The 15709-nt window shown below is 63.6% G+C and overlaps 1 protein-coding gene across 1 annotated transcript; it reads left to right on the forward strand.

Moving 5' to 3' along the window:
* The first annotated feature begins 389 nt into the window (after positions 1-389).
* Positions 390-9831, forward strand: GPR20 (G protein-coupled receptor 20). The gene is made up of 2 exons (XM_045561004.1): positions 390-418; positions 8675-9831. The coding sequence occupies exon 2, from the start codon at positions 8697-8699 to the stop codon at positions 9777-9779; it is 1083 nt and encodes a 360-aa protein (XP_045416960.1). The 5' UTR covers positions 390-418; positions 8675-8696; the 3' UTR covers positions 9780-9831.
* Positions 9832-15709: the final 5878 nt, after the last annotated feature.

The raw sequence follows: 15709 nt of genomic DNA on the forward strand, positions 1-15709 counted from the left end.
TGCGTATGTCCCCTCCCAGGAAGAAAACCGGACTTAGCTGTGCTCCCACCTCCTGCACCGCACAGGGCACAGCCTGCACTCCCATGGGCCCCTGCAGCCGGGGGGACCAGAGCTGCCCACCCTCCCTGCTCCCATCCTCCTGGACAGTGGGTCTGTGCCCCGCCCCTCCGAGCCTCAGTTTACCCCTCTGTCCCGAGGGGTGTGGGGTCTCTGGCTGCCCAGTCTCCCTCCCTCAGGGCCCTGGGCCTGGCTCCTCCTGGGGGCGGAGAAGGAGCCCGCCCCGCCCCCACCACTGCCTTTGCCCAAAAGGAGCCCGAGCGGCCTGACGTCAGGCCCCAGGAAGGCGTCGTCGGGCAGAACAGCTTGCAGAGCTGAGGCCAAGCGGACACCCTGTCTCCAGCTGCTGGGGCGAAGGCCGGTGAGTACCCCTACTGGACTGGCCACCTGGCTTCCCTCTGCCCCCAGCAGGAGGCTCCTGTGCTGCTCAGTCCTCACTCCCCACCAGGCAGGCAGTCGGGTGACAGGGACCCAGAAACTGCCCCAGACTCAGGCGGCTGGAGAGCTCAGAGCAGGTCCTGCCCAGCAGGGAGCCACTGTGCCCGTGAGAACACGGAGGCCAGACTGGGGGAGAGAGGGCAGGGAGCCAGCCAGGCTGGACGAGGGGCGGGGGAGCTGTGCTGCTGGGCGCCCACCCCCACTCTGGACTTCATTCATTCATTCATTCAGCCATTCACCACTCTCACTGAGCCCCTGCTGCTGCCCAGACCTGGGCCTCAGTTTCCCCACCTGTGGGGTAGCCCCAGAGGCCGGGCCAGGGAAGGGGTTGGGGCATCCCGGAGGCACTTGGCAAGCTGCAGGGCCTCAGCCACCACCACCCACAGGCCGGGGCAGGGCTGGGAGTTGAGGGATCCGTGGGGGCAGCTCTGAGCAGGACACTCCCCCTGCGGAGGGTCAGTCCTGCCATCCCGCAGCTCAGGCCCTTTAGGGCTGGGGAAACTGAGGCCTAGGGAGGCTGGCTTGCCCAGCCCCAGCACAACCTTTAAAGCTGGCACTGCCCCGGCCCAGCTCCCACTGGTGTAACTGCCCTGTGAGAAGGCAGCAGAAGCAGGGTCCCGAGGGGGGCCGCAGCTGGGAACTGGCCAGTGGCCAGGGTGCCGGCAGGGCAGACAGGGAGCAGCTGTGCGGCCGCGGCAGGACTGGAGCTGGAAGGGGTGGGCGGCCGCAGTCCCCTGGTTCTCTCCTCAACAGCCAGTCACCGGGGGCTCTCCTCCCGTCCAGGGGCTCCTCTCGCCATCCAGTCCTCAGGGCTGCCTGGCTGTGTGACCGTGGGCAGGTCGCTGCCCCTCTCTGAGCCACACGGTGCACGCCCACCCGCTTGGCAGCTGGGCGTGGGGGTGGTCAGACCTGTTCCCAGCACCTGCCAGGAGCCTACAGGGTGGTCTCATGTTGTCTTCTTGGTAACCTCGCGTGACAAGGGGGCATTAGCATGTTCACTTTCCAGACAAGGAAACTGAAGCTCAAAGAGGCCAGAGTGGGCTTTTGAAACTCACTTGTTCAGTCGCTCAGCACACCCTGCCGCGGCCTGAGCGGGCGGGGGGCCTCACGGCGCTCCCAGTCCAGCGGGGGAACGACAAGCAGGAAAGGAAATACACACGGAACTTAGGCTGGGGGCACGGGGGCAAAGCAAAGGAAGCAAGTGAAGGTGTGCGGGCAGCTGGGTCTCAGGGACACCTCCGGCAGTGGCCTTGGCCTCAGGATGCCTGAACAGCACCCTCAAGGTGAGTCTGGCAAAGCCAAAGCCGTGGCCACCGCGGCCTGAGCACGGAAGCTCCTTCCCACCGCAGGGCCTTGGCACTCGCTGTGCCCTTCCCGCTGCCCTGTGCACTGCTCTCTCAGGTCCTCCTGAGGCCCGTCCTGCCTGTGACCAGCAACTTCCTGGCCCTGTCCCCACCACCCCCAGCTGTGAGCTCTGCAAGGAGGGGCCTGGTCTGCCTGGAAGCCCTCTGTGCCCCCAGTGCTGGGGTTTAAGTCCCAGTCTGACACCTCTAAAACGCATGGTCCCAACTGCTGCCCCGACCTGGCTACTGGGCAGTGTGGCCCGGGGCAAGCTGCCGACCCCCAGGCCTCTGCTTCCCTCTCTGCACAGCGGGGCCGTCAGGAACCGTCAGCGCCAGGGCACAGGCCGGGGGAGACTGCTGTGCCCCCAGCCCGAGCTGAGCCCAGGACTGGGGGGCAGAGAGAGCAGCAGACAGGACAGGCTCCTCCACCGTGGACTCACAACGACACCCCCTGCACCTCACTTTCCTTGCAGGCAAAACGGGTGCAGCAGCACCCACCTGGGGGCATCTTGGGAGGAGTCAATGAAACCCTGGGAAGGATCGTCTCGGCAGGTGCCCATGAACTGTGGGATCACAGCTCTCCCCAGCAGGGCAGGCATCAGAGGGCTCTGGGGGGCTATGTGGGATACGGTGGGGCAGTGACTGTGGGTGCAGGAGCCTTCGCCAGGTGACACGGGCAGAGAGAGCAGTGTGCCGGGCAGAGAGAACGGCATGTGCAAAGGCCGAGAGGGCCAGGCTAAGGACGTTCGGGCAGAAGGACGAGGCACAGGCCAGGCAGGGGCACACCGTCGGATGCCTGGCCCGGCAGCCCCGAGGGAGGCTGGGCTGGGGGAGCAGTGTCAGGGGCTGCCACAGCTACAGCTGTCCCGGCTAGAGGTGAGCAGTGAGCCATGCTGACAGGGAGGTGGGGAACTGGCTGGGGACCTGCAGGACCTCCAAGTGCAGCCAGGGCCTGTGGATCTGCCCCACCCAGGGATGCCTGGCACTTCCATCAGTGCCAAGGTCTCAGCTAAAGGGGCTCCCAGATGGTGGAATTCAAGCCAGAGTCAGGCAACATGGAGCCTAGGTGCCCTGCCCAGCCCCAGCCTTTGGGTGACGCTTCTCCCTGAGCTGGGGTGGAGGAAGCCCTGCCGGTGGGGCTCGGGGAGACGTAGTTTCCAGGCATTGCCACCTGGGGCCTGTGGGGTGACCTGAGGCGAGTCTGGCCCCATTTGGAGGACTCAGTAAGGGCACAGTGGCCCCTGGGTAGAAGGAGCAGAGGCTCAACCAGCCAAAAACAGCAGGCAACATTCTAATGCAGATGCCACGGAACCAAGAATAATTGTAAAAATAAACAGGCAGATAGTTCCCCCAATAATGGCTATTTTGGCCTTGGAAGGCCGTGAGGATCACCCAGTCTGGGGCGCAGGCTGCACCCTGCCCCATGCCCGGTCCCATCCAGCCTGCTCCTCGTCCCGCTGGACCTGGGTGTGTTCCCGACCACACCCATTCCATGCTGTGTGGCCTTGGGCACATCACTCCCTCTCTGGGCCTCCAGTTCGTCATCTGTAAAAGCCAGGATTGCCATGCAAAGTGCCCTGCGGCGGCTGCCCCCAGCATGTGCTCAGAGCCCCTTGGTGGGAAGAAGGCTGGGCCCATGCTCCACACCTGCTCCCCTGGACAGCACGCGGGGTCCTGGGCCGGACTCCCAGGCAGGCTCGACTGCCACCTGTTGTCCCAGCTGAGGCCAGGCCCACTTTGCTGCCTGGTCTCATGTGTGGCAGGGACGAGGCAGCGAGGCTTCAGGGAGAGGCGTCTGTGGGGTTGCTGGGCAGCCGAGAGGACTCTCAGGGACGCTGGGGTGGACTTGAGAGGAGCCCAAGGAAAGCGCAGGGCACACCCCTCCCCTACCTGCCTGCCAAGGAGGGGCTGGCACAGCCCCCAGTCCCCACTCGGGGTCCTTGGCAAGTGCCAGCATCCCAAGCCTCCCGTTGCCAGGCACAGGGCAGGGACCCAGCCAGCTGTGAGTGGGGCAGTGGGGCAGCGGCCCCACCTGTGCTCTGGGCATGGAGTACTGGTGTGGCCACTGGCTGGGCAGAGCACGAGTCCCAGGAGAGGGGACAGGGTCAAGTGAGATGGGAGAAAGATGTTCATCCCTCTCCCCCAGGGAAATTCCCAGGGTCATGAGCTGCACAAAGGCTCTGAGAAGTTCTGCACTGAGTGCCCTGGATGGACTGGGCCTCTCCTCTTCCCACCTATTGGCAGGCGGGTCCAGGCAGGGCTCCGTGCAGGTGTGGAAAGCAGGAGCGTGCAGTGCCCTTACTATAACTACACACCTCCCGTGGGGGGGTGTCTCACTTAGTCCACCAACACTTACAGCCATGCTGCCCAATCCCATGCATTCACTCAACACACATGGTTACCAGAGTCACAGGTGAGGGCACTGAGCCTCCCAGCTGGGGGATGACTTGCCCAGGGCCTCACAGGTGGAGCCGGCTTGAACCAAAGACCGTTGCCACCCAAGGGGGGCATGGGGTAGGGTGGGGGGCAGGGGAAGCACAAGCATAGACCCAAGTGTCAGAGTGGTTGGTGGGGGGCTTCCTGGAGTAGGTGTCAGCCCTGCTCAGCTGGGAGGACTAGTGGGTCCTGACGGTGGAGCTGGGGGTAGAAGCCAACTCCAGGTGAGTGCCAGGACACGGGGTGGGGTGGGCACCAAGGGCTAACGTGGGAAACCAGGCCACACTCCGCCAGCCCTGACAGGCCACTCAGGGAGTCCATTCAGCCAGAGAAGGACGGAGAGAGAGAGCAGCCTGGGCAAAGGCGTGGGGGCTGAGGGTGAGGAGAGCTGGGGCCATCACGTGGCTCCCTCTGCTGAAGCTTCAGGCAGTCCCAGGAGGACCCCGGTCCCGGCAGCCCCACCTTGGAGGCCATCTGACCCCTATGGGGTGGGGGCTTCCCCCTTGACCCTCTGTGGCCTCCCCTAGAGGGTCTCCAAGAAGCCTCCTAAGGCCCCTGCCCTGCGGGGCTCTGGGTCTGCCCATCAGGAAGGGTCGGGGCAGAAACAGAAAAGAAAGGGATGCAGCAGAGCAAGGCACCCGCCCCGCCCACCTGCACCAAGTGCTTCGTCTCCACGGAGGCTGCGCCGGAGGAGAGGCTGAGGCTGGGGGAGAGGCTGAGGCTGGGGGAGGGGCTGAGGCTGGGGGAGAGGCTGAGGCTGGGGGAGGGGCTGAGGCTGGGGGAGGGGCTGAGGCTGGGGGAGAGGCTGAGGCTGGGGGAGGGGCTGAGGCTAGGGGAGAGGCTGAGGCTGGGGGAGAGGCTGAGGCTGGGGGAGAGGCTGAGGCTGGTGGAGGGGCTGAGGCTGGAGGAGGGGCTGAGGCTGGGGGAGGGGCTGAGGCTGGGGGAGAGGCTGAAGCTGGGGGAGAGGCTGAGGCTGGGGGAGAGGCTGAGGCTGGGGGAGGGGCTGAGGCTGGGGGAGGGGCTGAGGCTGGGGGAGGGCCCACCCAAGGTCAGAGCCCAGGGGCCATGAGTGGCACCAGGAGCCTCCTTCCGTGTGGGCTGGACCTGGTCTAGTGCTCAAAAGCTGGGGCAGGACTTGGCCCCTTGTCCTCTCTGTTCCCGAGGCCTGGAGCGTGTCCCACCATCGCCTCCCATGTCCGAGCACCTGCCGTGTGCTGCGTGTGGCACAGCAACCCCCAGGGTGATTCTGTTTGGCCCCCTTCGCAGATGAGGAAGTGGAGGCTGGAGACTTTAAGCCCACAGCCTGTGCGAAGGCGGGCCAGGCTGTGGACAGGGCAGTCCAGGCAGAGCTGGGGCTCTTGACGGCCATGCTCCAGCCCCCACCCCACTGTGGTTCCCCTCGCCGACTCTGGCGTCCCCTCTGTCCTGTCCCCGAGGAGGTGCCTCAGTGTGGGCTGGTGGAGAATGAGAAGCCTCCGGCCCTGGCGCAGTTTCTGAGCCCTGGGCCCCAGCCCCACACCAGGCACTGCGAGGACATGGCACTGGCCCCTGCCCACTGGGCTCTGGCTGGCTGGCCCAGCCCTGGAGTCTGCGCTGCCTCAGGCAGGCCCAGGGCACCTGCCAGGAACAGAAGGGGACAGTTCCATCTCCTCCAGACCCAGGCCCAGCCTGGGGACACTGACAGGGCTGGGGCCCCCGCCCAGCTGTGGAAGGTGCCATTGACCCCTGTAACAGATGAGGACTACAAGGCCCAGTGGCCTGGCCAAGGCCTCAGGTGAGGGGGTCGCGGAGCCGGACTCGAACCCGTGTTCCCATGACTGCTTGCTCTTGCCTGGGGCCTCCTGAGGGCCAGGCTGTCCCCAGGAAGACAGAACTTTCTCCCTCTCCAAGCACTCGCCAGAGGGCCTGCTGCCACGGGCCAAGTTCAGGGTCCAGAGGCCTCCCGTTTGAGTTCCTCGTCCTTCAGAACAAAAAGGATCGTGAGTAGAGGCCCCCAGAGAACAGTCATTTAATAATGGAATCAGGACATTAGTTGCGGTGAGAGGTGAGGCGGGGGAGTGGGACGGGTGTGCTGGGGGCACGAGTGGCTGGGCAGGGTGGAGGGGACCCTACAGTAGAGCGACAAAGATAGGACAGAAGGGGAGGGATGGTAGGTGGGAAAAGTCCAGGGTGAGGGCCCAGGGCAAGGGGGTCTGGCCAGGATCAGGGCTCAGTGCATGCCCTGGGCCAGGGCTCAGAGGGTGACAGGGATCGAGGTTCATCATGTTGCTGGGGTTGAGGCTCAGTGTGTGACCATGATCAGAGCTCAGCTCTGTTTGGGATCAGGGAACTGAGAGTCAGCATGTGCCTGCTGTCTCCCTCTCTCCTCACCTGTCTGGCCTCTGGGGTGTCCTGCACGTCCCACCCATGCCCCAGCTGCAGAGCCCCGCAGCCCGGCCCAGGCCCCACACCTCCTGCGTGGCGGTGAGCGTGGTGAGCGTGCCAGGCTGGCGCTGGGGAGTTTCCTGGGAGGGCAGGGTCCCAGGACTGTCTCCCAGAGGAAACGTCCTGTCATGTTTATCATTTGTCTCTGATTGTGACAGTAGTACAGGCCTAGTGCAGATAAATTGAAAAACCAAAGGCAAGTAGAAGGGAATCCAAAAATAACTTCTAAGACCAGCTCTGGGTCCTCCCAGATCTTTCCTCCCAGCCCCTTGTCCTAGCAGAGGAGGGGCCGGCTGGACGGCTCCCCTCTCCTTCCTGGGGATCTCCTGGGGCTCCCTCTGCCCAGGACGAGGCCCACAGCCCTGGGACACCGGGTGCGCAGCCCCCACACCCCCGGCCTCTTCCTCTCGCCTCACCCCCACCTTGTCCCCGCAGAACGTCTTTTCCTGACCCAAACTCCTGTCTCTCGGAGCCCACTGGGGCTGGGGGAGGACTGAGAAAGTCCTTCACGCCTGCCTGCTAGGGGCCAGGGGCAGAGAGCCAGCCTGGACGACCCTGTGAGCCAGCCCTGGACCCGCGCAGGGTGGGGGCAGCAGAGAGGGGCCTGGCAGGGGCCTGGTCCAGGATGGCAGATCCCAGGGTGGGGGTCCCAGAGGCACAGGGAAGGCTGGGCAGCCTCAGGCAGGTGCTGATTTCTGAGACTGAGGACTTGACCTTCCAAGGGCAAGAGTTCCTTTGCTGTGCCTACCCCAGCTGGGCCAGGCGTTCGGTCCCCAGGTCCCCTGGGAGGCAGGACTCCGTGTCTCTGTTCCATAGGGGTGTGACGGCAGAGGGAGCTGCCCAAGGCGGCACCACTGGTCAGTGGGAGTGGGCAGTGTCCGGCCTGTTTACAGCAGACAGCCACAGCCACCAGGAGGGACGCCAGGAGCAGGGAAGTGTCCCTCCTGCCCCTGCAGGTGGCGGAGGGGCACTGTGCACCCAGAATGGCCCCTGTGCCTACCCCTCCCCCTCACCTCTCTCCAGAGGCTTCTCCTTTCTCCTGAAAAAGCTAGAAATGTCCTTATTTGGAGGGTCAGCCCGGCTGTGGGATGGAGGTGGGGTCCTGTTAACCCTTAGTTTATAAATAAAGGGATAAATCACTGCTGAGTTAAACACGCAGGGGCAGAAACATAAACAGAGGGGGCGGCTCCAGCTCAGCCCCCCTGCCCGCCCCCAGCGCCAGGCCAGGATGAGGAGCACAGTGTTTATTTGACTCACACCCGCCTGTCTGCTGCCGGGACCTGGCTCCAGGCTCCGGCCCCAAAGAGCCACCCGCAGGGGTCTGTCTCCATCTCTGTAGGTTGAGGAGACAATAGGGGCGCTCGCCTCTCAGGTCTGCAGGGGGCTGGGGGGCCCAAGGGGCTAGTGCTCAGCCCCCATTCAGCCCCTTGGGAAATGTCCCTCATGAGGACCCTCGTCCTGAGCATTGACCTGATGCTGGCCTGGGAGGAGGGGAGAACAGACGTGTGACGTGGGGATGGGGACACGGCGGGGCTGTGCGAATGAGGGGCTGGGGGGCCACGCAGAGGTTTCCACCATGGACGGGCTCTGTCTCAGCCAAACTGGTTTGTCAGCCACCAACTGTGCCCTTACCCAGATTGGCTCAATTAATCCTCCCAGCAGCAATGTGATCCCAGTGGTATAGGTTAGGGAGCAAGGCACAGAGAGGTTACGTGACTTGCCTGAGGATGCCCAGCGAGAAAGTGGAGGAGCCAGGATCGAAAACTTGGGCCCTGTTGTCATTCCTTTGTCTTCTGTCTCGATCCTGAGGACGGTCTTGCACAGCAAGTGTTTTTACCTCCTTCTTGCTGCAAGGGCGGTCTCAGAAACCTTAGCATTTGGCCAAAGCTCCACTCTACAAGTGCTGGGGCTGAAATCTGAACCCACGTATGTCTCCAAAAGCCCGTGCCTCGGTGACCCTTTCTCCTTGCTTCCAGGCTGGGCTGTGCTGGCGCCGTCATGCCCTCCGCATCTCCAGCAGAGCCCTTGGCCGTGGCAGCCCCCAATGCCACGGCGGTGGTGGCGGTGTGGACCAATGTCAGCGTGCCCGAGACGCCCCTGTTCCACCTGTTTGCACTGCTGGACGAGGAGCTGCATGCCGCCTTCCCAGGCCTGTGGCTGGCGCTGATGGCAGTACATGGCGCCATCTTCCTGGCGGGGCTGGTGCTCAATGGGTTGGCGCTCTACGTCTTTTGCTGCCGCACCGGGGCCAGGACACCATCAGTCATCTACACGATCAACCTGGTGGTGACCGACCTGCTGGTGGGCCTGTCCCTGCCCACGCGCTTCGCGGTCTTCTACGGCGCGCGTGGCTGCCTGCGCTGCGCCTTCCCGCACGTCCTCGGCTACTTCCTCAACATGCACTGCTCTATCCTCTTCCTCACCTGCATCTGCGTGGACCGCTACCTGGCCATCGTGAAGCCTGAGGGCTCCCGCCGCTGGCGCCAGCCTGCCTGTGCCAGGGCCGTGTGCGCCTTCGTGTGGCTGGCTGCAGGTGCCGTGACCCTGTCCGTGCTGGGCGTGACAGCCAGCGGCCGGCCCTGCTGCCGCATGTTCGCGCTGACGGTCCTGGAGTTCCTGTTACCGCTGCTGGTCATCAGCGTGTTCACCGGCCGCATCATGTGCGCGCTGTCGCGGCCAGGCCTGCTGCGCCAGGGCCGCCAGCGCCGCGTGCGGGCCATGCAGCTGCTGCTCACAGTGCTCGTCATCTTCTTTGTCTGCTTCACACCCTTCCACGCCCGCCAGGTGGCTGTGGCGCTGTGGCCTGACATGCCACGCCATTCAAGCCTCGTGGCCTACCACGTGGCCGTGACCCTCAGCAGCCTCAACAGCTGCATGGACCCCATTGTCTACTGCTTCGTCACCAGTGGCTTCCAGGCCACCGTCCGTGGCCTCTTCCGGCGGCGTGGAGCGGAGTACACGCCCAGCAGCAGCAACGTGGTCAGCATGAACAAGAGCTCCAAGGGCTCTGGCCACCATCACGTCCTCAGCGCCGGCCCTCGTGCCCTCACCCAGGCCCTGGCCAACGGGCCCGAGGCTTAGGGGGCTCTGCAAGGGGCCAGAAGCGCGGCTCTGCTCAGCCTGCCAGCCCAGACACCAGCCGTGCCAGGGGCGGCAAATTGGTTTCACCTTGACGGATCGACGGTGGCTACCCAGTGCACCGCGTGGGGATTCTAAGGCCGCTGTGCCGGGGCTGATTAACGATGACTGCCATGGGTGTGGTGGCCTGAATGCCAGTGGTTTGCTATCCCTGGGCTATATTGTGCCCATTGGAAACTCAGAGGGGTCGCCAGGAGCTGCTCCCTCCCTGGGTCATTGTGTCCCCAGGACAAGTTCCTCAGAAAAAGGGACAAAGATTAAGTACTAGAGATTCCCAAGAGGGTTAAAAAAAACCTGGAGAGCCACTCTACCCCCACCACGCACACACGTGGGTAGAAGAACAAGGGCAGAAAGAAAATGTCAGGGGACATAAATGTTGCATGAATGGAGAGGAGGGGGCACGTGTCCTTGCAAGATCTCCCCACCTGAGAATTGCAGGGTAAGACGGCAGACACCCACGACACTTTGCTGTGAACAAGTGCTTTATATCTGGGTTGACACTTGAACCGAAACAAGCACACAAAGGAAGGGCTGTTTTTCATCCATGTCTTGGTGCTGGAGGGGTTAAGTGACGTGCACAGGTGCCACAGCCAGGCAATGGCAGGGTCAGAATCAAAGCCCAGCCCACCCTCTGACGCCCCTGCAGCTCCTTCCATGAGTACTTCTCAGACATTTTCAAGCTCCCAGCTCCAGAAATGGCCTCAGAGGATCCTGCCTGCTGTCCCAGGACGATAGCAGGGCTCACGCCCTGAGAACAAGGTCACAGAGCAACTTGAGCCCAAGCCTGCCAACCTGAGGCCACCATCTCCCCATACCAAGAGCCCTTTGATCTCCCCTCCAGGGGCAGGGAGGACTCCAACTGCTCTGGCCTGGCCCATGCTGTCTCCCACACCTTTGCTGGGGAGGGAGACTTTCTCTGGCTTGGGCTTCTGATCACTTCCTCCAAGCCAGACTCCAGGATTGCCTCCCATGTGCCTTTTGTCAAGTGTCTAAGCTCCCATGAGCCCTTTCCAGACCTGTGTACGGGGGAGGGGAGCCTGTGGCAGGGGAGAAGCACTCTGGACATCCCTGGCAACTCCAGCCACCAGGTCCCACCCTCACACTTGGCCACAACCACTGAAGCAGGTGAGACGGACTCTGGGCCCAGGTCCCACATGCTCAGGGTGATGGTGGCCTGTATGGCTGGAGTGGTTGGGGGGCAGGCAAAGGCCAGGGCTCTGCAGCTCAGTTCTAGACAGAGCATCCTGTTCCCAAGTTCAGGGCCCTGGAGAGGGGACCGGGTGAAAGGCGGGAAGGCTGTTTATATCCCCATTTTACAGACAAGGAAACTGAAGGAGAAAGGACCTTCAGGGTCACAGAGTGAGTACCTGGTGATCCGAGGCCAGTAGTCCTCTCCAACCCTGACTGGGGTTGAGAGTCAGACGCATGCCCAGCAAGGTGGTGGTGGAGTTGGGACCCCCACCTGGGCTGCTTCCGGGCCAGGTGCCTGAGAAGCAACCGGCACCACCATGAACACAAACGCCCTTGACACTTACTGGGCCAGGCACGGTGCTGGAGCATCCCCCAGCTCCCGGCTCCCTGGCACTGCTTGGAGAGGGCCCGTGGCTTACCAGGGTCCCAGAGTCCCACAGGCTGGGGGGCCTGGTCTCAGGAAAGGGGGTAGCGGGATGGGGCTGCCTGCGTAGAGAAGCACTGCTGGCCCCGGGCAGTGGCCCTAACAGCGGGCTTTCGGGCAAGGAGGCGCCAACGGAGCGCTGTCTTTCCCAGGACCAAGGACTGGCGCCTGGGCAGTCACGCATCTGAATCTGAGGAGTGAGGGGATCAAGTGTCAGGTGTCCTGCCCCAGTCCAGGCCCACCCAGGGGCATCATCCCCTCCAGGGTGTTTGAATTGCCTGCATTCACCCGGGACCCCCTCCACCCACACTCACAGTCATCCCTGTCAGGGACCTTGGCCTCCATTTGTTCAGGGGCTCTGGGTTGTCTTGCTCCATCCCAGGGAGACCCTCAAAGCCCCAGGGACCACCCACCGGCTCCCCCTTGCCCCACCCAAGCCAGCTCTGCATGTGACCTGGAGTGTGACACTCGCCCTCTGACCTCGATTCCCCTGTACTGTGAGGACCACCTCTCTGGGCCATGGCTGTGGGGAGGCAGAGGGCACTGCAAAGGGCTGCTTGGGCCGGGGGACAGCCTGGCCTCTGTCAGCCCCACTGCACGTCACACGCAGCTTCATGGCCCCCCCTTCTTCTACAGTACGTCTCCTCCTCTGCCAAAGTCCTGTGCCCCACCGGCCTTTTGCCCTATCAGAGCTCCCCCAACCTGGTCCCATTTCTGGTCATCACTCTAATTCACACTAAAGAGTGAATGGCTGACACTAGCTGACTGCTATGCTTGGAGGGGGCAGGGACTGCAATCTTTCTGGAACAATCTGTTCCTCTAGGAGGAGGTGTCTTCAAGGTGGGTGAGCCAGGTCCCCCCTCCTTGGCCCTAATTCTAAAACCTCACCATTTAGCCTGGGGCCCTTGGGGCCTCAAAGGCTTCTCAGACTGCAGAAGCCTTGGCCGGGAAGGACGTTCAGGGCCAAAGTGGGAGCCTTCAACCACAGTCCCACTCGAGAGGGTGGGCCGCCTGTCCTCTGGGAGCTCAGCCTGCCGGCCCCCGTGCAAAACCCTCGGACGGCAGGCCTCAGTTTCCCCATACCCTACTCCTCTTTCTCCTCTCCTCTGCCTTGTAGCTGGAGGGCTGGGGTCTGCCCAAGGCCCTTGCCGGGCCCCACAGCCCCCCAGACGCTCGCCCCTGCTCCTGACGGCAGCTTCCCCCCGTGTCCCCTCCTTGGTGGGGCCCGAGGCCTGGGAGCCTTGCGGGTTGGGCCAGGGTGTGAGGTCTGTGCGTCCCCCTCCCCGTGTTCTCCCTTCCCAGATTTTCGAAAAGCCCAAGTGACATGAAATGGTGTGTGTGTTTATATCCGACGCAAACAATCTCAGCAGTGAGAAGCCCCCGTCCTGACTTAAGGCTGTTTACTCCCTTCTTGTCCACGACAATGTGGCTCCTGCGCTGGCGGCTGGGCCGGGGGTGGGGGGATGGCATCCCCCCTGCTCTCCGTGTCCCGTGGGCAGGCAGGGCGCCACAGGAAGGTGGTGGGTTCGTGGTCTCGCTGGCCCTGCTGAGGGCCCCAACTCTGAAGGGCAGGGGACAGAGGGGGCGCAGGCGGCAGACTTGTGGGAAGGGTGTGGGCACATAGCTGGGGTGGGGGCGCACATCAGCCAGCGATGCCTGCCTGTCCCTGGTCCCAATTCTGCCCACCCAGGGAGAGGACGGCCAGGGCAGCCGGAATGCCCTCCTCCTAGGCGTCCAGTCGTGTCACCAGAGGCACGATCTGGAGGGAGACCGAGGAGATGTGCCGGCTGCCCGACACCCCAGGGAGAGGCAGGAGCAGCACTACTTGTGGGCCTGCGAAGCGCCGGCCGAGCTGTCCGGTTCCCTGAACCTAGGAGGCAGGGATTATCACCCGCTTTTCATACATGGGGAAACTGAGGCTCAGGGGTTAGCTAGGGAGGGGGGCTCCACCTGGGACCCCCAGGTGACCAGTTCTTGCCTCGCACGAAGCTGGGTCTCTGGCCTCTGCCCAGGGAAGCTCCGGGCTGGGGAGGGGGTTGGCTGGACAGACGGAGGCTCATCACTCTCGCTGTCTGGCACCCTCTGAGGCCGGAGGTGTCTGGAGGTAAACATTAGGGCCTGTTTAGATTAAGCGCCATTAACAGCAGGAAATGTTGCCTGGGCGCCTGCCCCAGCTTCCTGGACACCTGAGGCCCAAGGCAGGGACAGGACACCCTGAGCGGACTGTCCCTATATCCCCCAATGTCCTCCTCCCTTTGCAGGGCTCTCTGCGTGCCCCAGGCCCTCACCTCCTGGGAGGGGACCCGTGAATGGAGTGAAACCCATGGGACCACAGCTCACATCTGCCCACCCCCTGGGGGCCGGCCCCCATCCGAGGGGTCTGTGCTCCCAATTGACAGAGGAGAAAACGGAGGCTTGGAAACATAATGGGACCAATCCAAGGCTCCGCAGTGCCATCTGGAGAAGGGAGCTGGAATCCCCACCCAGACCTGCCTGACTCCAGGGTCCAGGCCACCCCCAGCTCCTGCCCCCAGGACCGCAGCCACAGAAAGCTGGATGTGGGCGAGGATGGCCTGGCCGTGAGGGCTGAGCAGCTGCAGGAGAGAGGGGAGGAGAAGGGAGAGAAGGACTGGAGAGGGGGCTGCTGCTGGGGGCAGCCTGGGGCAGTGGCTCCTCCCCTGCAACCCCACACCTGCCCAGGCCTACGCCCTGCCACCTCCCCCCATAGCCCCTGCCCCTATTTCCACGGGGCCATCTGCCCCCGGAGCCTCCCTGCCTCCCCCTCCTTCCTCCCCAGCCTGTGCTCTGGGTCCTGGCACCCTCCCTTGGGGAGCGGCCCTCTGAGGCCACGACCACCACCCCCGCAGTCTGTGCCTGACACCAGCCCAGGCTGTCCGCCTTTTGGGCCCCTCTCCTCCTCCACCCCTGCTCCTGGGGGGCCCACCTGCCTCCCCACCCCCACCCAGGACAGCCACACGGCCCAGCCACACCTCCCTCACTGAGCCTCCTCCCTTATCATCCCCTGATCTACCTGGTCCCTCCAGAACCCAGCTGCAGTCAAGGTGAGGCCAGGGCCCCCTACAGGGTCCCAAGGAGTCCTGTGCCCAGGTGGCAAAGTTGGGGGGCTCAGATCCCACCACCAGAGGGCCAGCCCCAGAGAGTGCTGGGCAGAGGACGAAGGCATCCTGGAGGGCTTCACAGAGGAGGAGGTATTTTCCCTCCCAGCCCTTGCTCTGCCTACCTGGGCCAGGAGGGGCTCTCCCAGATGGCTCAGCTCCTTTCCGGTTGTGCTGTGCTTGACAGTGTGGTGCTGGGATCATGAACTCACCCACGGGGCCCACACACATTGGTCCCCAGTCTAGCTCGACCACCAATTTGCTGATTCTGGGACCCCTGAGCCTGGCTTTGCCGTCTATAAAGTGAGGACCTAATGCCCAGACTGCAGGTGCCCAAGGACTAATACAGCCTCCAGCACACACTCCAGGAGAGGCAGTGGAGTCCTGACGGCTCAGGAGTCCCCCAAGTCCCCATAAGACCTCAGTCACATCCCTGCTCGCTTTGCGCCTAGAACAGGCGGGTGCCCAGCTCTGGTGTGTGGAGCACCCACCCAGCACGCCGGGCCCCTGTGCTTCCTCTGCTGCCCCAGCGCCTCGGCACGCCCTCTGCCCATCACGCCTGCGTGGTCAGACCCTCAGTGTCAGGTTGACAGCAGGGGCTTAAATGGGAAGAGCTCTCTGTGTTTACAAACCAGTCCCAGGCTCCGTGTCTCTCCCCTCGGCTTCCTGGGGCTCCAGCTGGGGTGTCCTGGGCAGAGAGGGACCTCCCAGGCACAGGAGTCCCAATCGCACTGCACCCAGGGAGGCGTCCGGGCACTATGTGCTGAGATGGAATTGGGCTTGGGCCATAAACCCAGGTGGGAGGAGTGGGCCGGGTGGCTGTCACTGCCCTGCACTGAAACATCAGGCCAGGACCGTGGCCTGAGGATGGTGTTAGAGCCTCCTTGGCATGGCACAGCGTCAAGGGACCCACAGGTGTCCAGCCTGCATTCCGACCTCCCAGTGACGGCTGCCCGGGGGGTCAATGCCGGAGCCCATGGGCCAACCAGGGAATGCCATGTCACCTGGCAGCAATGGCTTTACTATTTTGATGGCATTGTAGCATCACTGGGTCTGGGGGACTCCAGTATTTTATAAGAAGGGGGTCCACAGCTGTCCACCTTTTGGGACCCTCCCCTCCTCTGCCCCTGCTCCTGGGGCCC

The sequence above is a fragment of the Lemur catta genome, chromosome 9 (genome assembly GCF_020740605.2).
Source record: "Lemur catta isolate mLemCat1 chromosome 9, mLemCat1.pri, whole genome shotgun sequence".
Classification (NCBI taxonomy): Eukaryota; Metazoa; Chordata; class Mammalia; order Primates; family Lemuridae; genus Lemur; species Lemur catta.